Source organism: Heptranchias perlo, chromosome 1 (genome assembly GCF_035084215.1).
Source record: "Heptranchias perlo isolate sHepPer1 chromosome 1, sHepPer1.hap1, whole genome shotgun sequence".
Classification (NCBI taxonomy): Eukaryota; Metazoa; Chordata; class Chondrichthyes; order Hexanchiformes; family Hexanchidae; genus Heptranchias; species Heptranchias perlo.
This window is the reverse complement of record NC_090325.1, coordinates 95,997,318-96,020,534: the sequence shown is the minus strand read 5'-3', so window position 1 is coordinate 96,020,534 and position 23,217 is coordinate 95,997,318. Positions and strand designations below refer to the sequence as shown.

Genomic DNA, 23,217 nt, shown 5'->3' with positions numbered 1-23,217 from the left:
AACAGAAGAGGGGAGCAACAGAGGGTCAAGTTCGCAGGAGGTACTACCTATGTAACAGGGTGTACAGCTTCCTTGACCTCTCACAGAGGGGCAGTGCTTCCAGAGGCTGAGACTGTCAGATATCTGCAGCCTCCTAGAAGACAACCTGCTCCCTGCTGGACCTGGTGGCCATGTATTACCAATGGCTGTGAAAGTCACCACCGTCCTCAATTTTTTGCCTCTGGTCCTTTCCTACTGAAGACAAGTGGAATGTCTCCTAATCGGCTGCATGTAAATGCATAAGGCAGGTGATGGATGGATGGATTGTTTGCCAGGGCTGAGAGATATGTAAATTTCCCATGATGGCAATAGCCAGAATGAGCAGGCACTCGGATTCGCGTCTCTGTCTGGCTTCCCACAGATACAGAGTGCCATTGACTGCACACACGTGGTAATCCGATCACCACCAGATCAACCAGCAGTATTCATCAACCACAAGGGATTTCATTCCATCAGCGTTCAGTTGGTGTGCAACCACAAAAAAAGGTTCATGCAGGTCTGCACCAGATTCTCTGGGAGCTGCCATGATGCTTTCGTACTGTGGCAGTCCAACATCCCCAACACGTTCAACCCTGGAACCACCCTTAAGGGATGGCTGGTAGGCGACGAAGGAGACCCCCTTCAAACCTGGCTGATGACACCTCTGAGGAACCATACGATGAACACCAGGAGCGCTACAACACGAGCCATATGGCAACTAGATGGGTCATCAAGCAAGCCATCGACATGTTCAAGATGCGCTTCAGGTGCTTGGACAGGTCTGGAGGTGCCCTTCAGTACTCACCAGCGAGGGTCTCCAGGAAAATCATGGTGTGCTGCATTCTGCACAATATAGCGCAGCGGCGAGGACTAGAGGTGCAGGAGGAACAAGCCGCAAAGCACTCATCATCCGATGAGGATTCCAATGGCAAGGAGGAGGAAGATAGGGCGTACAACGCCAGACCAGTCAATCTCATTGCTGCTCGAGATGCCAGGAATGCCCTGATAGCTCGAAGGTTCAGTTAGTCACTCACGCTGTGCAAAGTCTTTCAGAGGACTTCGCACTTTCATCTCCTTATCGCCATCCTCCCTCTTCTGGGCCAGTGGAACATCACTCCTGCCTCTCTGCGAGAGAGCAGCTTGGAGGAGATAAGTTACACCTTGGAATCCCGCGTCTAATCTATCTGCCAGGCTGTGTAAGCTGGTAGACATGTTGGTGTTCAGAGTTTGCAAGGCCGCCATCTGGGCCTGCAAGGACTCAAATAGGTTGCGATTCAAGCTCCACACAGGAGGCCAATCTCTCAATGGAAGATTGTACCTTCACGAGGGTCTACGACATCACTTCACAAATGTTTGAGCTGGACTGCTCCAATCTCTTGGACACTGTGGAGAGTGTGCCTGGCAAGACTGCTAGTACCTCACAGAGTTGCTGCTGACCCTCTAATACACTCCTTTTCATTGATGGCTCCCCAAGTTCCGCATCTCTGTCCAGCTGAGCAGAGCTTGGAGAGGACTGCACCCTCCGACCGGACTCTCCACAGCTGTCCCTACCATCACTCTCTGCTCGTGCTCACTTGTGACATGTGATTCACCTGATGAGTTCCCACATAACTGTGTAAGACGACCCACCGAAGTGCTCGTATCTGCGCTGCTGCCTGCCGCATGTGTCCTGTGACTGTCTCGGCAGGAATGAGCTCCTCTGAGGAATCCTGGTCTGCAAAGGGCATGGGCTCCTGAGCTTCGCGTGATGGCCCTGGAGGAGAGAAGAGATGGATATGATTTAGTCATGGGACTGTACAAATGTTGAAATGCACATGATTAAGATGATCATCTTAATCATAAGTGCTGAAGTTAACTCAAGGTGACTTTGTCTCGTAGAAGATGTGGGATTGAGATTAATTATTTCACCCCACTGCAACGCACTACCAATCTCGCCATCTCCGATGCTGAGGGAGGCAGAGATGCCGCTTATCTGTAATGCTTCCTCTTCTGCTGGGTTAAGCACCACGATCTGTGGGGGTCCGCCTCTCCCTGGCATTCTGTGCTCTCTTCTCCTGCAAAGCTGGCACGACAGAGCTACGGTTGGCTGTATGGCATGTGTGCATCTGATGGATGCAGTGCATTTGGTGAAAATGACAATCAGGAAGATGCATCACGAGTGGCACTGGCATGCATTTGAGGACGTATTGACAGTGCCATTTGAGGACGTGTGCTGAGAATCAGGGGAGCTGACTTGTGGTGATATCACATTACATGAGGATTGGAGTGAGCTGCTATGGTGGATGGAGGAAGGGGGAGGTGAGGGTGTGCATTGAAATGGAACTATGGATGCTGCTGTAAGTTAAGTGGGTGTGAGGAGTGATGTGAATGGAGTACGCTTGACAAGACAAAGTGAGGGGGGAGATGCACTATAGGGTGCAGGTGAATCTGCAACTTTGCTCACCTTTGCTGACCTGGTCAGGTTATTAAAACCGGACCCAGGTCCTCATGATCACACTCCTGCTACTGACTTCTTGGGCCACCGCCAGTCACGTCTTCTTTGTGGTGGCTGCAGGTTTCTTTTTCCCCATTGCTGGGAAAGTGGACCTCTTTCCGGGCTCTTATTGTATCCAGCAGGACATCCAGGGATGCCTCATTAAACCAGGGTGCAGCCTTTGCTCTCCTTCCTTCCATAACTCTTAATTTAGTGCTCCAAAACCAAGGTAACAAACTCCAAACCTCCTCTTCCATTGCATCACTGACATGGTCCCCCTAGTTTGACAGGTTTTTGAAAGCATATTTTTGCAACACATTAGTATTCCTCTCTCTTTGATAACCTTCTGATTAAAATGGATCTATGAGATTTCACATTTAGCTTTGCCCCCATCCACTGTTGAATACAATTAGCAGCCAGCTCAATGTACAGGTGATGTGAGACCCAGCAAGAAAACAGAAGCATGATACTCTCAGCATAAAATTATACATGTTCATGTGGAAATCTTAAAAATATATTACTTTTCACACAAGGTAGTCCAAATTCTTATCCAAAATCTACCCTAGCGAGACTCCACATAGCTTAATTTATACTGCATACCTAAAACAGCTTAGATTTTGCTTCATATGCCATTAGATAAGAATTTGAGCTACCTAATTAACAATAAATTCTCAGTGAGGAAGCTGGCATAGCACACATGTAGAAAGCCAAAATGACAATGGGATAGAGAATTTCAAAGATTCACAACCCTCTGAGTGAAGAAATGCCTCCTCATCTCAGTCTTAAATGGCTGACTCTTATCCTGTGACTATGCCTCCTAGTTCTAACTCTCCAGCCAGGGGAAACAGGATAGGAGTGTTTATACTATGTACTAAAACAGATTATCCGGTCATATATCTCATTGTTGTTTGCGGGACCTTGCTGTGTGCAAATTGGCTGCCACATTTCCTACATTACAACAGTGACTACACTTCAAAAGTACTTCATTGGTTGTAAAGTGTATTGGGACGTCCTGAGGTTGTGAAAGGCACCATATAAGGGCAAGTTCTTTCTTTCACTGCATAAAATATTCACCTACTGAGGTGGATCTTTGTTCCTTTAAGAGAAGAAGGTCTAACTGTTAAGTAAAGATAGGCTCAAGCCAAACAGTTTAATTGTTTGATCAGAGGACTTTGCAGATTGGGAAGTGCTGCAGGCCAAAAGCTCACAGCATTAACTGAAAGGCTTTCTTTCTCTTTGGGTCTTAAAAATATTATGGCATTTCTTCTTGCAATTTTGCTTCTTGGGTTTGTGTTTTTTGCATAAGTTGTTTCTGTATTTATCTGGCCTTAGTTGTATTTTTTTTTAAATGGGTTTTTTGCTTGCGCTTCTGGAAGCTGCAATTTCAGTCACTGCCACCAAAATTCATATCATGGGGATTACTCCGGGTGTGTTTCTCTCGCTCTGTTTGCTCTATAGTAGGAAAGTGAGGATATGCGGAGGGAAAAGGGGAAGGTCAGTTATACAACATGTAGACTGCCTGTCCTTGTTCAAGTTGCTATGTCTATAGACCAAGACACAGCTACCTGGGTAGGTCAGAGAAAATCTGCCTTTGCCAGCTCCACTTCGTCAAGGAGGCAGTCACAGAGTTATACCATTTCCTTCAGCCTGACATTTCAGGAAAGATGGATGACAGGAACTGCTCTACCGTTGGCTGTGAAGTTGACCACAGCCTTGAACTGTTATGCCACTGGACCATTCCAAACCTCTTCAGGGGATATTCACATCAAATCAATCAGAAGTTCACTCATGCCTACAGCAAGTGACAGAATGAGTTGTTAATCAGGGCTAACTCTTTCAGAACTTTCCCCATGGAAAGCCAGCAGCAGCACGAGAGAGCAATGCACTGTCTCCAAATAGCAAGTTTTCCCAAGTGCAAGGCATCATTGATGGTAGGCATTTAGCCATACAGGTCCCTACCCTGAATCCCATAGGCTTCATGAACAAAAAAGATATACTGCACCATTCTATTAATGTGCAGGTGGTTTATGATGAAATGGACAAAGTGCTGCATGTGAACAATCAGTGCTCTTGTAACAGTCATGATGCCTTCATTTTATGGCAATCCAGCCTTATTTGAAGGAGGAGGCGGCCTGTGCAGATGGCTCTTAGGTGACCAAGCTCATTTCAGCTATTCAGCCCCAGCTCATAAGCCATTTGAGTCAGATACAAACTGAGATGAACAGAGATATAATGAGGCACACACAGCCACCAGGGTCATGGTAGAATATACTATCAGTATGTTGAAGCGGAGGTTCAGATGTTTGAATAGATCAGGGGTCCCCGCCAAGTTGTAACACACCATAAACTGTTGCATGTTGCACAACTTCAACATAAAGAGAAGCATTAATAGGGAGCATGAGAATGATGAGGCTCAGACTCAACCATTAGCAAAGCAGGACACTAAACCGAAGCCCAAGGTATTGTCTGCTGGAACCTATATGCACCCAAGAGACAAACTGCAGGGTCCAATCAACAAACCATTCAAGATTGGAGCCCGACCCCCATAGCTGCATTCTTAGCATTCATGAGATACTTCAGCTGCACTTAGGACCGGTCACTGGAGCATCACTGCAGATGGCCCTGGCATTGACACGCAAACGATCATTGCACATTAAAGGATAATGGACTCTTCCACAGTCGCCATCAGGCCTTTGCAGAGTACTTTTCACACACTCAAATTACTGCATAGAAATACTGGTTCTCAGATAGCAGCATTCTTTTATATGCAGACCTTATGAAGTTTAATTTCTTAGGCTTGGGATAATGTGAGCCAGCTCTCCGGTTAGCAGGTTTCTGGTCTTCCACTTCCATCTCCACTTGCTTCTCCTCACTCATGCTTAGTGCTGCACCCAGTGTGCCTTTCCCAAACTGACTATCTAAATCTCCTAGAGTGGATGTATCCATGCTGGTGCTTGTGGCAGGTGAAGTGAATGCCATGAGATACTGGTTTTGTCTCTGGTATTGGGAGCTGTGGCTGGTTCTTGTGAGGTGTCTGCAGAAACAGAAGAGGAACACACGTTAGATTGCTGGCTGCAAAACACCCTATTCAAACGCACGTATGTCATTCTGCTGTGGTACAATAAATGTCTGTAATAGTGACTGAGTTAATGAGTGGAGAAAGAATAAGACAACAGGAATTGTACTAACCTTGAGCTGGGGATGGCCTGTGGCTTAACACTCCCCCACAGGAGTTGGAATTGTGGGGTCTTTGCTGTCTCCTGTTGTATGACGCCTTGTCCTGCAAGCAGATAAGAAGTGTAGAAATGCTGGAAGTGTGAAGAGCAGATATTGACACCCAAATGCCCACCCTCTATCCCAACGTGAGTGTAAATAAATTAACATGCATCATGCACGCAGGCTTTTTTGGAAACTTAATTTTTAGGCTCAACTTTACCGAATTTAATGTGAAGCAATAATTCTAGATTTTAACTTGCCCTGCAGCAATATGGGCACGGATGTAAACTTGTGAAAGAACTGAAAGGTTGTTTGAGTGCTTTATATGTGGCCTGCCCAGCTTTATCAATCGGAGAAGAAAATCACTGTGGTATGCAAACTTTGCCTTATACATCATGTAGGTAAATGCTAGATCGTCTTACCTTGCAGGTGCTCCCGAGGTTGCCAAACATTTCCTCATCTGCTTCCAGTTGCTGGGAATGTTGGAAACCCTTTCTGCCACTTCCTCCCATGCAGTGCAGATGGCTTTCCTATAAGGAAGGCACTCTATTACCCTAAACAGAGCAACCCTCCACTTGTTCCAGCTGCACCTCAAATGCTGCATCCGAAATTCTGCAGCTGAATACCAAGATTTACAGCAACAGATTTTGTTGCCGTTCAAACAACAATCACCTCCCCTTTAAAATGTAGTAGCGGCCCTTTAACAACTGCTGCAAGGAAATCCTGCTCCTGCACTAAGTGAAGTCCCAGCACTAGGCCTTAGCTGGACCAAGAACAATCTAAGCAAATAGGCCATTCTCAGAAGATGACACAAGGTTGGCCTATCTGAAAAGCAAACGAGTGCCATGCTTGATGGAATCTGGTCTTGCTGCCTCAGCACAAGGATAAGAAAATTTACCCCAATGTTTCTTTATTTAGCTTCAACTCCCTCATATTTTGTTATTCATTAATTTGTGTGTAGCAACAAGTGATGCAGGAACAATATCTTCCCTTGCCTTGGAAACACCATGACTATGGCAATGCACAAAACTAGTTGAAGATAAATGGATTACACGTTAAATATGGTGAGTGGTCGCATCAGACCAATTGTATTGCGCTTGTACATGATGCTCTGACAGCCCACTCTAATTACTCTGAACTCTTCTACTCTTTGGGTAGATATTCGCCTTCACCAGCAGGGCGGTAATCTGGTGGAGTGGATTATCTGCTCAATTTTCATTCCACTGCTCTGCTCCACCAGATTACCACCCAGATGATCACTAATCATCCTTGTTGCTTCTGTGAGGTTCCTGAAGCAAAGAGCTTTAAGCTCTGTAACTAATTTCCTGCCATGGCATCGATTTCCTCTACTTATTTCTACTGCCACTCTCAACTGATTGCATTTAATTCCCAGCTCTGCCTCCTCCCAGCTAGATTTCCCATTCACAGCACTTACCCCCCACTCCCTGACATTACCATGCCACCAGTTCCTCCCCACTGACCTAAATAATAGCCCCTTGAAAGTGGAGTCACAGGTGGATAGGGTGGTGAAGAAGGCATTCAGCATGCTTGGTTTCATTGGTCAGAACATTGAATACAGGAGTTGGGATGTCTTGTTGAAGTTGTACAAGACATTAGTAAGGCCACACTTGGAATACTGTGTACAGTTCTGGTCACCCTATTATAGAAAGGATATTATTAAACTAGAAAGAGTGCAGAAAAGATTTACTAGGATGCTACCTGGACTTGATGGTTTGACTTACAGGGAGAGGTTGGATAGACTGAGACTTTTTTCCCTGGAGAGTAGGAGGTTTAGGGGTGATCTTATAGAAGTCTATAAAATAATGAGGGGCATAGATAAGGTAGATAGTCAAAATCTTTTCCCAAAGGTAGGGGAGTCTATAACGAGGGGGCATAGATTTAAGGTGAGAGGGGAGAGATTCAAAAGGGTCCAGAGGGGCAATTTTTTCACTCAAAGGGTGGTGAGTGTCTGGAACGAGCTGCCAGAGGCAGTAGTAGAGGCGGGTACAATTTTGTCATTTAAAAAGCATTTGGACAGTTACATGGGTAAGATGGGTATAGGGGGATATGGGCCAAGTGCAGGCAACTGGGACTAGCTTAGTGGTATAAACTGGGCGACATGGACATGTTGGGCCGAAGGGCCTGTTTCCATGTTGTAAACTTCTATGATTCTATGATTCTATGAAATACCCCTTCCTCAGCATTGTTCCCACTGGCTGCCTTCCTCTGCTTCCCCCACCCCGCCCCCTCCTTACCTTGCCATCCACAGGCTGAATTTCTCATCCACACTGAAAGGATCGGCCAGGAAGAGATGCAGTCCACTGAACAGCGCCCCCCCACCAACCCACGCCATTCCTCTTTCCCATTCCCCCTCCTCTACTCTCCCCCGTGACCCCTCTCCATTTCCCCCTTCATCACCTAATTCCTCTCCCCTCCCCCTCCATCCCTCCTTCATGCATCCATCCCTCCGCCTTCAAAACTTCCCTTGATTTTGACCCAATTTTTTTCACTAATGTTAAATCAAGTGGGACACCATAGGAGATTGATGTTATTTTGTTTTAATTTAATTTGTGGTGAAGTTTCAGATTGTAAAGATGCTGCCTATGGCACTGTCAAATGGAAGCCACAGGGAAAAGGGGGACTTATTTTTAGCCAGTCGGAGAAGTGCTGGAGGCAAATTGTGAGCAGGTTGTTCGCAGGTGGCGTATGATCCAGGAAGAATGTAGGACTGGACACCCTTATTAAAAATAAATGGATGAAGCTCTCATGAAAATAAAAAAAAAATTAAATTACAGTTGGCTGTATTTTTGGTGACAAACCAATGAGATGGAAAATTCTTTTAATGAGTAAAGCTTTTCAGCTGCATTAATGAAAATGCATCAACAAGTCGCTGTGCCAGTGCCAAACCCTTACTGACACAAAAGCCGGGTACATTTTATCATTTTCAAAGCTGCAAAAAACGTATAAAGTAAGAAGGATGTCCGGTATTAGTGGAAGGGGAATAATTCAGTAAATCATCATTTTAGGACTGCATAAACACTTCATTTATAATAAGAGGTACCACTCTTAAATACATTGGATTCAATGGAACATTTCTTGTAAAAAGAAAGAAACAATATTTTCCTGAATATGACTTAGCAATAGTTGAAAAAAAACCACAGCTGAAGACAAAAGTGGAGTGGGCAACATCTTCCAGGCTGCAGATTCTAATCACGTCCTGGAGAACAAACCAGTAATCTTTCCTTGATTCATTTGTTACCATGGAAGCAATTTGCAGAGATTAGATATATGTGTATACACTTCGAAAATACTTGGTAATAATGCTAGGAAACAGCATTCTGAAAATAAGCAGTCTCAAAAAAATCTGAAGTAGATGCACGACAAGCGACTGTTCCCAACTTTCACCGACATCACACCCCCTGTTAATTTTAATGGCTACATCAATTTTTCAATCTCTGCTGATTTCTTTATTCGTCTCTGAGGGAGAGTGACAAGCAGAACTGTGATTAGTTCAGTACCTAAGTTAAGTGGTGTCTTGCATTTAACGGCATTCTTTTTTAAATGTAACTTTTCTTCTATCAATTTTTCTAGTAATTTAATCCCCTTCCCTGCTCTTGTGAAAGTATTAATTCCTTGCCTGTGGGAGGGAGAGGTGGTATGGTTCCTTGGGTACAGGTATCCCTTCAGTGCCTTGTCCAATTGGCTATTATTTTTCATTGGTGAGCCAAGCCTGATCCTGACCTCACCTGAAGTCCACGTGTTCATTTCCAGCAGCAATTCCTGGATCATGATCAGGAGCATGAACCCTGGATGATCTTCTGCTCTCTAATCCAGGAGTATTGAAGCAAATTGTACTGCCCCTACTGCTACCCTAACGAAGATTAACTAACTCAGCATAAACCAGGGATCAAAGCTGGAACCCCCCTGGTCAGTCTAGCACAGCTACTCATTACATAAACTTACTGAACCAATCAGGGAAGAGGAAAGAATGTGGGCAAATGAAGGGTCTATTTTTCACTGCTAAAAAACCTCAAGCAGATAGTGGGTGTTAAACAGATCACATCATTGATGCACTTGATTACTTTGATTTAAATTTACACTGGGTGTTCTCGCAATTTCAGTGACTCATCAGAAATAGCCTTTGGATGCTATGCACATCACTTCTGTGAATGTCAACTTTTATATATTCTAATCAGCCACAGTAAGGTAGTACAAACAAGAGCATGATTTGCACATTATAAAACTACTGATTCCACCAGCAACCATGTTTGCGTGATTTACAAACATCTTTGTCATGCACTGACAAGATAAGCAATACATAGGGGAAAGGGAATATGGGTGGACTATACACCACCACTGCCTCCAACAAGGGGAAGGAGCAGGAAAGAAAAGAGGGGAGATTGAGCTCATATTTCATATTTTTCTGACTTGAATTTGAGTACAATGACACAGGATTAATGCTGTGGAGCACAATTTCATTTTAACACAACTAAGTCATAACAAACATTAATGTCTCCATCACAAACTGCATTTGATTAAAGACACAGCATAGAAATTACAGCACAGGAGGTTGTCATTTGGCCTATCAAGCCTGTGCTGGTGCTAGCTCCATGGCATTTAGTTATGGTTAAGCTCAATCTATGTACCAGTATTAAGCATTGAGTTACTTGTTAAAATGAAAGTACCATTATTAAAAGATAACATACCTTCTTTCAATCTTTTCTCAGTTACTGTTTTTGTAGTGTTGACAGCCTTGTACAGGAAACCACACAGAAAGCTGAACTGTGAGTTATTAGAATGGATGCCAGCTTTAGACAGTGCATCAATCTTTGGAAGTACTATGAATAAAAAAACAAATGAACAATGTTCAGAACTGCTTCACATAAGAAATAAGTTCTTATACAGGTGTTTCCAAATGTATTGAATTTTTAATCTTTATTAAACCTTCCTGATGCTGTAAACCAGGGATATATTATTGTGGTTCCTGTACTAGCTATGGGATCAAAGTTAAGACTCTTACCCACTAGTTAATATTTGCAACCGGGTTAACGATTGCATTCAAAATATTTACCCACTTTTAAGGTTGAACAGGTTATAAGAAAAAGCATCTTTCCCTACGTTTTGAGATTTTACAGTTTGGGTTAACAAAGCAGCCCGACTCTACGAGGAATACTTCTGTACAGGGAAACTCTGCTTAAAATTTGGTCGGCACAGGGCCAACCTCCTCACCACCAATCTAAGTCAGTCCTCTCTTTGCAGGTCTGAGTATTCCAGCTTAAGAAAAGTAAACAGTAAGCTAGCATGATCTGAAAAGGTGGTGCTTCTCAGTATAAAAATGACAGTGTGTAATAACTACCTATAACAAACAGTATTTATTGTTAATCTCCACAATTGCAACGTTTCCGTAGTTTATAGGCTGTTTTGATAGAATATGGGAAAGATGAAGAAGATGATGCTTAAAGCTACATGGGAACATTTTGGGTTAAAAAAATGATCAGAAGAAGGCCCCTAGGTGCTCAGCCTCTTGTTTTGTACAAGGAAATGTGACTTCTCCTCAGTACAGTGAAAAGTATAGGGAATGCATACCTATTAATAAAAGCAATCAATTCTACATTGCCTTCAGAGATTTTGTTTCTTGGTAGGTCTACTTATCACTATCTTTTTCCTTCAAAAGACTAAGTTACAGAAAGCTCAATGATTGCAAATTACACAAGATCTGTTGGAAGAAACAAGCTTGGTGAGCACAGTGGCCTTTTCTCTATCTATATTTTACATTTTAAAAGTTTGAACTTGTTCTTATAAACAATAATATAGCTGGCCAAATATATTTACAAAATCAATTTCATGGAGAATTCTAAAAATTATATGGTAGCTCTCAAACAGTTCTGGTTACAGCCCTCAAAGTTTTACCTGAGAGTTTATTATGAAACAGAAACTCCATTTGCAACCGTTGGCCAGCTTTCTGTGCCAACAGGTAAGGGGTACAATGAGTAGCTTCTCCTGTTGCGCACATGACATCTGCCCCACTGAAAACAAGTGACATAGTCTCCAAGATATCGTGTTTCACGACTGCTTGACATAAAGCCTATATGTGCACAAAAAGGTGGAACACATTACAGTAGAAGGAAGCATGGAATGGCATAATTACAGGATGAAGTTAAAATCAAAAATATCACCAGGTCACCTTTACATGACAAAATACAACATTATCTTTCAACCAGAGCTTTAAGCACAAGCTCAATACAAAGCATTCATAATGCCAGGTTTACCCAGCACAACAGATATACTCAGAGGGAGAGGAAATGTCTATCTCTGCTGACCTACAAGGAATGTACGTTTCAAAAAGAAAGTAGGTGCACTCAACACACAGTGAGATGAGGTAGCCAATGCAATGGAACACCTGTAATTTGAAGATTTCAGGTCAGAAGTCACTTTCCCTTCACATAAGTACTTCCCCCAGACAGCCATCCAGTTTCTGTTATAACCACAAGTCATCTAGCAGAAGCAGAAAATGCTGGAAACACACAACAGATCAATCAGGGGCTGAGGAGAGAACAGATAAGTTACTGTTTCAGGTGTAGATCCTTCTTCAAAACTAAAAAATAAAGGGATGGACAGATATATTAACACATCAGCCCAACTAGTCCCCAGCCAGCACCATCACCCTTCTCCACCTGGCTGAACTACTTCTCACCTTGAACAACTTCTCCTTGAACTCCACTCACTTCCTCAAGATTAAAAGGTGTCAATACAGGAACCCACGTCAGTCCCAACTCTGCCTGTCTTTTTGTAAGGAACGTTAAACACTCTGTTCCAGTCCTATTCAGGCGACCATCCAGATTTTCTTTTTGGCTACATTTATGGCAGTGTGGATCCTGCTTCTTGCTCTCACTCTGATCTTGTATTAGTTTTCCTCTCTGCTTCTTATTTTCTGGTTTTGAAGAAGGGCCCTTACTCGAAACATTAACTTGCCTGTTCTCTCCACAGGTGCAGGCTGGCCTTCCAGTATATTGTTTTTGTTTCAGATTTCCAGCATCTGCAGTATTTTTCTTTTTAACCGTTTAGTAGAAGGTTTGACAATGAGATCTTAAAGCATTATTAGTGTTGTAACGAGAAAAAACTTCCTCTATCTAGATGGAGATAAAAGGTTGAACAATTTTTCTCCTTTCTTCCTTAATTATTTGTTTTAAATGTCATATAATAAAACAACACAGATTTGGCTCCCAGAGCTGGTCTGAAACACATCTCTTTGGATTATTTTACATCAGTTGTTGAGGCCAGCTAGTCAGTGAAACATAGCAAACTTACTTTTAGGGGTAATACCAAAACTAAATCCATCCAGTAGGGAAGGTGACTTGCTTCTGACCTGAAACCTATAAGTTGCAGGCACACCAAATACATTGGTTACATCATCTTGGTTATGGCACAAAATATCTGGTGCAACTTGGGTTGTGTGACTTATGTTCGCTAATTGATGTGGCTGAACAAATGTTTCATGCAACATTTGCCATGTTGCAGGCCCTTCGAATCATCTTCAATACTGTCATTCCTTAGAAGAATTCGCATATATATCAGCTTTAAGGCTAGTGGAAAAAGATGGGAAGGAATACAAAAAGCTCTTGAAAAGCAATTTTTCTCATTATAGGAGGAGAAGTAATGCCAAGATTAGCTCCTAGAAGTTTTGTAGTGTTGAATGCGAATGACTTTGAAAATATCGCCTCTAGACTTTAAATGTGACGAGAGATAGAAAAATTAAATTTATACAGAGAAAAAATTTGACAATTCACGTACAGGTACAAGCGTGGGGCTAGCATACAGCTTGCTGTGTGAAAAAGGGAACTCATATTCGAAAGTATACCAGCTTGTGCTGATGGAAGAACCAGTGTTAGCTTGTCTTGCATCAAATCAATACAGCAAGGGGTGAATAGGGAACATAACAAACTTGTAATTTTGCTGATTATTGTTACGTAAAACATTGAATTTTCTAATGTATTTAATGAAGAACTAAAATCTTAATTGCTAAGAGTACATTTCACTGAACATCAGGTAATGCAGAATTTGTTTTCAGAAGAACTTGCGTTACCTTGTTTAATTCTCCCTGGTTTAGAAAAGATGACAATGTTTTTCGAAATTTTCCTTCTTTGTATTTGTGAGTGATGAATTCGAGGCGTTGGTTTGATGGAGCATCCATATCCAGTTCTTCACCTGCTTTGAGATTTGCAGCCCAAAAATTGTTGGCCGTTTTATTTCCCACCACAATGAAAAGCTACAATTCAACCAAAAGACACAGCTATTAAACGCTTGTACTCTTTGGCACAAACTTTTTTATTCCCTTTTAATTTCAACATTTAACTTTGCATTTATAAAACATTTTAGGCTTAAAATATTGTAGAACTGGTGTTTCAAATTAAAGCAGGTCTATTTAGAGTAATATAGTTGCTGGAACTTTGAACTTCGACAGGGGTGTAAAACGGTCGCGATCAGATCGACCGTCTGTTATACAGCCCGCTCAATTTTCCTTTCCATTGACTTCAATGTGGGATATGTAACAGGCGGCCTATCCAATATTGCCCATTTTACACCATGCCAAAGTTGAAAGTTCCACCCAGTCATGTCAGCTGTTTTTTTCAAAAAAAGGACAGGTGTACAACAGAACACTTAAAATCTTCCCCTTTTATTACATTGCAGCTTTACGTTTTGACACAACTACTGCACTTATCCATTCTTTGTTTGCAACTATTCCTCTGGTTTTACTTCCTCTTAACCTTCTTTTCCCTAGACTCATGCTGAGATCCAACAGCCAATTTCACAACTGCACATTGCCGCTGGGGCCTTGTCTGCCAGGAGCACATGTGGGGAAAATCAAGGACACAGTTCTCATAATTTTCAGTCCATTAGAAAATTGTGGGGAGCATGTCTGAGATTTCCTGATCTGCATTTCCAGCTGGGAGCGCATATCAATACAATTCATAGAATCATAGAATGGTTACAGCACAGACGGAGGCCATTTGGCCCATCGAGCCTATGACGGATCTTTGTAAGAGCAATCCAGTTAGTCCCATTCCCCCACTCTTTCCCCGTAGCCCTACAAATTTTTCCCTTCAAGTATTTATCCAATTCCTTTTTGAAAGCCACGACTGAATCTGCTTCCACCATTCTTTCAGGCAGCACAGTCCAGATCATAACTACTCGCTGCATAAAAAAGTTTTTCCTCATGTCTCCTTTGGTTCTTTTGCCAATCACCTTAAATCTGTGTCCATTGGTTCTTGATCCTTCCGCCAATGGGAACAGTTTTTCTTTAATTACTTTATCTAAACCCTTCATGATTTTAAACATTTCTATCAAATCTCCTCTTAACCTTCTCTGCTCTAAGGAGAACAACCCCAGCTTCTCCAGTCTATCCACATAACTGAAATCCCTCATCCCTGGAACCAATCTAGTAAATCTTTTCTGCACCCTCTTTACAGCCTTCACATCCTTCCTAAAGTGCGGTGCCCAGAAATGGACACAATTCTCTAGCTGTGGCCGAACCAGTGTTTTATAAAGGTTTAACATAACTTCCTTGCTTTCGTACTCTGTGCCTCTATTTATAAAGCCCAGGATCCCATATGCTTTTTTGAAAAAAAAAACAACTTTCTCAACCTGTCCTGCCACCTTCAAAGATTTGTGCACATATACCCCCAGGTTTCTCTGTTCCTCTGCTGGACAATTGGTCCTATGGCTGCACAAGCATGGGTAGCATCATCTTTCTCAAATGGCCATTTTCCTTGTGCACTAACGCAGAAAGTGTCAGCAAGTGATTTGACTATGGGGGAAAATTAGTAGCAAGCCTACTTCTAAGCACACCTCCAGCAGAATCACAGAATAGTGATCAGAAACAGGAATCCTGGATAACTTTTTCCTTTCTGGGAACTCAGAAGTCAACTTGAGTGTCTTCACTGTTCCACCAACCGAGAATATGCAACGCAGGCAAGCATCAATCTTTGGACCAGAGTTACATGACTTAGCAAACTTATCTACGAATCCATCAGGCAAGTGCACTTCTCAAATGTCTAAGGGTAACTTTTCAACTCCCAGTGCAGAGCCTTACCCTCCAGGAGCTCATACTGGAAAATTGTACAGACGCAGTCCTTGATTTTCCAATATGTGCTCCCAGTGGGCGATACTCTGCACTGGGGGAACAGAAGTGGAAAATTTAGCCTCTGGCTCCCAGAAAATTACATAAAATCTTGATGTTGTAATAGTAAAGGAACTCAGATTTAGCAGCAAGGCCTCTAAATTCTTCAATAAAAAAGATCATAGCTCCATTCATACTATATGTTTTATTCCAGGTTGAGCTCAGTATGGCATTCCATCAAGCAAAACTACTAATGCAATCCCAATCTTTGTTGGCTTAATATCAGTTTCTCTGATCAGTATCTGGCCAGTGAAAACTTTGGAGGCATGACATAGAGAGTGAGAATCAACAATTTTTATTTAACAACAGCAAAAATTCAGTAAGCCTATTCCCATTCACTTCAATAAAATACTCCGAAGTGTATTTTACACACGTGCACATTCCTATCAACAAGCTCACCTAGCTCATTGTGAATGCTGTGTCACATTTGCAGAGTTTGCAATATGCAGAGTTTAGAAGAATGAGAGGGGATCTTATTGAAACAAATAAAATGTGGGAGCTTGTGGACATTTTTGTCCAGGGCAACGACATCTGCAGTAATTGTCTGCAGCTCGAGGAACTTCGGCTCCGAGTTGAGGAGCTGGAATCTGAGCTGAGGACATTGCGAGACATCAGGGAGGGAGAAAGCTACCTGGACCTTTTGCTCCAGGAGGCAGCCACACCCCTTAGATTAAATACTTTAGAATTGACACGTGGTCAGGGACAGGAGGGTGTGACTGCGAGTGAGGCAGGTACGGGGATCCAGGAGGTAGTATTGCAGGAGCCTCAGTCCCTGCGCTTGTGAGGTTCTTGCAACCCTTGTGGACAAGTGCGGGGACGACGAGCAAACGGACCACGGCTCTGTGGTACAGGAAGCCATTCAAGTGGGGGGAGTAAAAAGGAAGGTGGTTGTAGTAGGCGACAGTATAGTTAGGGGGATAGACACTGTTCTCTGCAGCCAGGAGCATGAGTCCCGAAGGCTATGTTGCCTACCCGGTGCCAGGATTAAGGACATCGCCTCCGGGCTGAAGAACTTGGAGAGGGAGGGGGAGGATCCAGTTGTCATGGTCCACATAGTCCTCCCTATTTTGTTGGTACCTATGAAAAACGTTCTGCCGAGAGAGTTTGAGCAGCTAGGGACTAAATTAAAAAGCAGAACCACAAAGGTAATAATCTCTGGATTATTACCTGAGCCACGAGCAAATTGGCATAGGGTAAATCAGATCAGAGAGATGAATGCATGGCTCAAAGATTGGAGTGGGAGAAGTGAGTTTCGATTCGTGGGGCACTGGCACCAGTACTGGGGAAAGAGAGAGCTGTTCCGTTGGGACGGACTACACCTGAACCATGCTGGGACCAGAGTTCTAGCGAATCGAATAACTAGAGAGGTAGATAGGGCTTTAAACTAAATAATGGGGGGAGGGGGGGGGCGGGGAGGGTCCCGATGGAGAGAAATCTAGAATGCTAAAGAGAAAAAACAAAGAAGCAGTGCAGGAAAGTGATTGGGGTAAGGATAACAAGATTGTGTCAGGAAGGGACAAAGCGTAGAAACAAAAGGGTACACTAACAAATAGGGTCTGGGTAAGGAAAAATGTTAATAAGACAAATAGGGCCATAGTACAAAAAAACGTTAAGATGTCTAAAAATTTTCAAAAGACAAATCTTAAGACACTGTATCTGAATGCATGAAGCATTCGTAATAAGGTAGACGAATTAACAGCGCAAATAGATGTAAACTGATACGATATAATTGCAATTACGGAGACATGGCTCCAGGGTGACCAAGGCTGGGAGCTGAATATCCAAGGGTATTCAATATTTAGGAAGGACAGGTAAAAAGGAAAAGGAGGTGGGGTGGCATTGTTAGTAAAGGATGAATTCAGAGCAATAGTGAGAAAGGATAATGGCTCAGAAAATCAAGATGTAGAATCAGTCAGGGTGGAGTTAAGAAGCACCAAGGGGCAGAAAACACTGGGGGGAGTTGTCTTTAGGCCTCCAAACAGTAGTGGTAATGTAGGGGACGGCATCAAACAGGAAATTAGAGATGCATGTAACAAGGGTACCACAGTAATCATGGGTGATTTTAATCCACATAGAGACTGGCCAAACCAAATTAGCAATAATATTGTGGAGGATGAATTCCTGGAGTGTGTACGAGATGGTTTTTTAGACCAGTACATTGAGGAGCCAACCAGGGAACAGGCTATCCTAGATTGGGTATTGTGCAATGAGAAGGGGTTAATTAATAATCTTGTTGTGCGGGGTCCTTTAGTGAAGAGTGACCATAACATGATAGAATTCTTCATTAAGATGGAAAGTGAAGTAGTCCAATCCGAAACTGGACTCCTAAATCTAAACAAAGGAAATTACGAAGGTATGAGAAGTGAGTTGGCTATGATAGATTGGGAAGCTTCATTAAAAGGCATGACGGTGGATAGGCAATGGCTAACATTTAAGGAATGAATGCATGAATTGAAACAATTATACATTCCTTTCTGGCACAAAAACAGAAAAGGAAAAGCAGCCCAAACCATGGCTAACAAAAGAAATTAAAATAGTATTAGATCCAAAGAGGAGTCATATAAAGTTGCCAGAAAAAGGAGCAAGCCTGAGGATTGGGAGCAGTTTAGAATTCAGCAAAAAAGGACCAAGAGGTTGATTAAGAGGGGAAAAATAGAATGGGAGAGTAAACTTGCAAGGAACATAAAAGTAGACTGTAAAAGCTTCAAGTATGTAAAAAGAAAAAGATGAGTGAAGACAAATGTAATCCCTTACAGTCAGAAACGGGAGAATTTATAATGGGGAACAAGGAAATGGCAGAGCAATTAAACAAATACTTTGTTTCTGTCTTCACGAAAGAGAACACAAATAACTTCCCTGAAATGCTAGGGAACCAAGGGGCTAGTGAGAAAGAGGAATTAAAGGAAATTAGTATTAGTAAAAAAAGTGCTGGAGAAATTAATGGGACTGGAAGCCGATAAATCCCCAGGGCCTGATAATCTGCATCCCAGAGTTCTAAAAGAGGTCGCCCTGGAAATAGTGGATGCATTAGTTGTCATCTTCCAAAATTCTGTAGATTGGAGGGTGGCAAATGTAACCCCACTATTTAAAAAAGGAGGGAGAGAAAACAAGGAACTACAGACCGGTGAGCCTAACAACAGTCATAGGGAAAATGCTAGAGTCTATTATAAAGGATGTGATAAAAGGACACTTAGAAAATATCAATGGGATTAGACAAAGTCAACATAGATTTATGAATGGGAAATCATGTTTGACAAACCTCCTGAAGTTTTTTGAGGATGTAACTGGTAGATTAGATAATGGAGAACCAGTGGATGTGGTTTATTTGGATTTTCAGAAGGCCTTTGATAAAGTCCCACATAAGGGGTTAGTGTGCAAAATTAAAGCACATGGGATTAGGGGTAATATACTGGCATGGATTGAAAATTGGTTAACAGACAGGAAACAGAGAGTAGGAATAAATGGGTCTTTTTCGGGGTGGCAGGCAGTGACTAGTGGGGTACCGCAGGGATCAGTTAGGCCCCAGCTATTCACAATATATATCAATGATTTGGATGAGGGAACCAAATGTAATATTTCCAAGTTTGGTGACGACACAAAACTAGGTGAGATCACGAGTTGTGAGGAGGATGCAAAGAGGCTTCAAGGCGATTTAGACAAGTTGAGTGAGTGGGCAAATACATGGCAGGTGCAGTATAATGTGGATAAATGTGAAGTTATCCACTTCGGAAGGAAAAACAAAAGGCAGAGTATTATTTAAATGGTGATAGATTGGGAAATGTTGACATACAAAGGGGCCTGGGTGTCCTTGCACGCCAGTCACTGAAACTAAACATGCAGGTGCAGCAAGCAGTTAAGGAAGGCAAATGGTATGTTGGCCTTCATTGCAAGAGGATTTGAGTACAGGAGCAAGGATGTCTTACTGCAGTTATACATGGCCTTGGTGAGACCACATCTGGAGTATTGTATGCAGTTTGGGTCTCCTTACTTAAGAAAGGATGTAATTGCCATAGAGGGAGTGCAGCGAAGGTTCACCAGACTGATTCCTGGGATGGCAGGACTGTCGAATGAGGAGAGATTGGGTCGACTTGGCCTGTATTCACTCAAGTTTAGAAGAATGAGAGGGGATCTCATTGAAACATATAAAATTCTGACAGGGCTAGACAGACTGGATGCAGGGAGGATGGTTCCCCTGGCTGGGGGGGGTTCAGGACGAGGGGTCACAGTCTCAGGATATGGGGTAAGACATTTAGGACTGAGATGAGGAGAAATTTCTTCACTCAGAGGGTGGTGAACCTGTGGAATTCTCTACCACAGAGGCTGTGGAGGCCAAGTCACTGAATATATTTAAGAAGGAGCTAGATCGATTTCTAGACACAAAAGACATCAAGGAGTATGGGGAGAGAGCGGGAATATGGTATTGAGATAGTGGATCAGCCATGATCATATTGAATGGTGGAGCAGACTCGAAGGGCCGAATGGCCTACTCCTGCTCCTGGTCCTATTTTCTATGATTCTATATGGCTTTGATGTTTAGTTTGACAATGCCCATTGTGTGACTATTTCATTCACTTCGAGTAAATGTAGTATTTTCTGATTATCTGTTCTTGGGATGTGAGTGACACTGTGCCCAATATAGTGCCATATTGTGCTGAATGCATGCCCATTTTGTGTTTTAGGTCCATGCCTACTCGGAATTGGATCACACCTATCCAAACTCATTCCACATAGTATATTGTTAACATTTTGAAGTAAAATGCTTTTCCATGGTTGAGTCACAAAACCATCATGACTTTGTGCTAAGATACAGTGCAGCTACAATCAGTGAATCATAGGACATACTGTTAACAAAGTTATCATTAGACTAAACCTTAGCTTAATTTATTTAGTGTTTACTTGGGCACTACCAGACACACTTTTTCTTGCTAAATCTACAGTAGTTACTTTCAATTATTACCATTTAGGCTCTCTAAAGTATGCTGTCTAATGATTATACTGACTAAATGGTCAGATGGAACATGTAATCATCTTACTGAACAGCCTGCAGAACGGTCTCAGAGGAACTCAAGATCAGTCGGGAGGGATGAGTAACATTATGCCAGCGGTCTTCATTAATATTTTATGAAGGTTGTATTACTAACCCTAGAAACTTTCTAAAGACTCCATTTCATTTTTCCTCTGTGTGGAAATCATGGCCAGGAAACACTATGGCCAGGAAACCACAGCAAAACTTCTTATGGGCCATAGAATGAAAATCACTTCATTATCACAGTCATCCACACACTCAATTAAGCTCCAGATTTGGGTTTAAATAGAATGCAGGATGCCTCAGTGCATTTAGGGAAGCAGTATCGAAGACAACTGCTTCAAGCTGCAGTAGTAAAGGCTAACATGGAGGGGCAGAACACAAATCATATCATAGTATCATTGTAGGTACAGCACAGGAGGAGGTTATTCAGCCCATCGTGTCTGTGCCGGCTCTTTGAATGAGCTATCCAATTAGTCCCATTTCCCTGCTCTTTCCCCATAGCCCTGTAAATTTTTTCCCTTCAAGTTTTTTTTTATTCACTCATGGGATGTGGGCGTCGCTGGCGAGGGAAGCATTTATTGCCCATCCCTAATTGCCCTTGAGAAAATGGTGGTGAGCCGCCTTCTTGAACCGCTGCAGTCCGTGTGGTGAAGGTTCTCCCACAGTGCTGTTAGGAAGGGAGTTCCAGGATTTTGACCCAGCGACGATGAAGGAACGGCGATATATTTCCAAGTCGGGCTAGTGCGTGACTTGGAGGGGAACGTGCAGGTGGTGTTGTTCCCATGTGCCTGCTGCTCGTGTCCTTCTAGGTGGTAAAGGTCGCGGGTTTGGGAGGTGCTGTCGAAGAAGCCTTGGCGAGTTGCTGCAGTGCATCCTGTGGATGGTACACACTGCAGCCACAGTGCGCCGGTGGTGAAGGGAGTGAATGTTTAGGGTGGTGGATGGGGTGCCAATCAAGCGGGCTGCTTTATCTTGGATGGTGTCGAGCTTCTTGAGTGTTGTTGGAGCTGCACTCATCCAGGCAAGTGGAGAGTATTCCATCACACTCCTGACTTGTGCCTTGTAGATGGTGGAAAGGCTTTGGGGAGTCAGGAAGTGAGTCATTCGCCGCAGAATACCCAGCCTCTGACCTGCTCTCGTAGCCACAGTATTTATATGGCTGGTCCAGTTAAGTTTCTGGTCAATGGTGACCCCCAGGATGTTGATGGTGGGGGATTCGGCGATGGTAATGCCATTGAATGTCAAGGGGAGGTGGTTAGACTCTCTCTTGTTGGAGATGGTCATTCCCTGGCACTTATCTGGCGTGAATGTTACTTGCCACTTATCAGCCCAAGCCTGGATGTTGTCCAGGTCTTGCTGCATGCGGGCTCGGACTGCTTCATTATCTGAGGGGTTGCGAATGGAACTGAACACTGCAATCATCAGCGAACATCCCCATTTCTGACCTTATGATGGAGGGAAGGTCATTGATAAAGCAGCTGAAGATGGTTGGGCCTAGGACACTGCCCTGAGGAACTCCTGCAGCAATGTCCTAGGGCTGAGATGATTGGCCTCCAACAACCACTACCATCTTCATTTGCGCTAGGTATGACTCCAGCCACTGGAGAGTTTCCCCCCTGATTCCCATTGACTTCAATTTTACTAGGGCTCCTTGGTGCCACACTCGGTCAAATGCTGCCTTGATATCAAGGGCAGTCACTCTCACCTCACCTCTGGAATTCAGCTCTTTTGTCCATGTTTGGACCAAGGCTGTAATGAGGTCTGGAGCCGAGTGGTCCTGGCGGAACCCAAACTGAGCATCGGTGAGCAGATTATTGGTGAGTAAGTGCCGCTTGATAGCACTGTCGACGACACCTTCCTTCACTTTGCTGATGATTGAGAGTAGACTGATGGGGCGGTAAATGGCCAGATTGGATTTGTCCTGCTTTTTATGGACAGGACATACCTGGGCAATTTTCCACATTGTCGGGTAGATGCCAGTGTTGTAGCTGTACTGGAACAGCTTGGCTGGAGGCGCAGTTGTTCTGGAGCACAAGTCTTCAGCACTACAGCTGGGATGTTGTCGGGGCCCATAGCCTTTGCTGTATCCAGTGCACTCAGCCGTTTCTTGATATCACGTGGAGTGAATCGAATTGGCTGAAGACTGGCTTCTGTGATGGTGGGAGTATCGGGAGGAGGCCGAGATGGATCATCCACTCGGCACTTCTGGCTGAAGAAGTATTTATCAAATTCCCTTTTGAAAGTTACTACCGAATCTGTTTCCACCACCGATTCAGGCAGTTCATTCCAGATCATCACAACTTA

At 43.2% G+C, this 23,217-nt stretch overlaps 1 protein-coding gene across 1 annotated transcript in view; it reads right to left on the bottom strand.

Annotated features, from left to right (window-relative positions):
* arap2 (ArfGAP with RhoGAP domain, ankyrin repeat and PH domain 2) overlaps positions 1-23,217 on the bottom strand; it is a 332,431-nt gene that overhangs the window by 138,986 nt on the left and 170,228 nt on the right. Inside the window, exons 13-15 of the mRNA XM_067988973.1 lie at positions 13,791-13,973; positions 11,618-11,792; positions 10,414-10,545 (exon numbers count right to left, since the gene is read on the bottom strand). Of these exons, the coding sequence (XP_067845074.1) occupies positions 10,414-10,545; positions 11,618-11,792; positions 13,791-13,973 (490 nt within the window). The remainder of the gene's footprint in view (positions 1-10,413; positions 10,546-11,617; positions 11,793-13,790; positions 13,974-23,217) is intronic.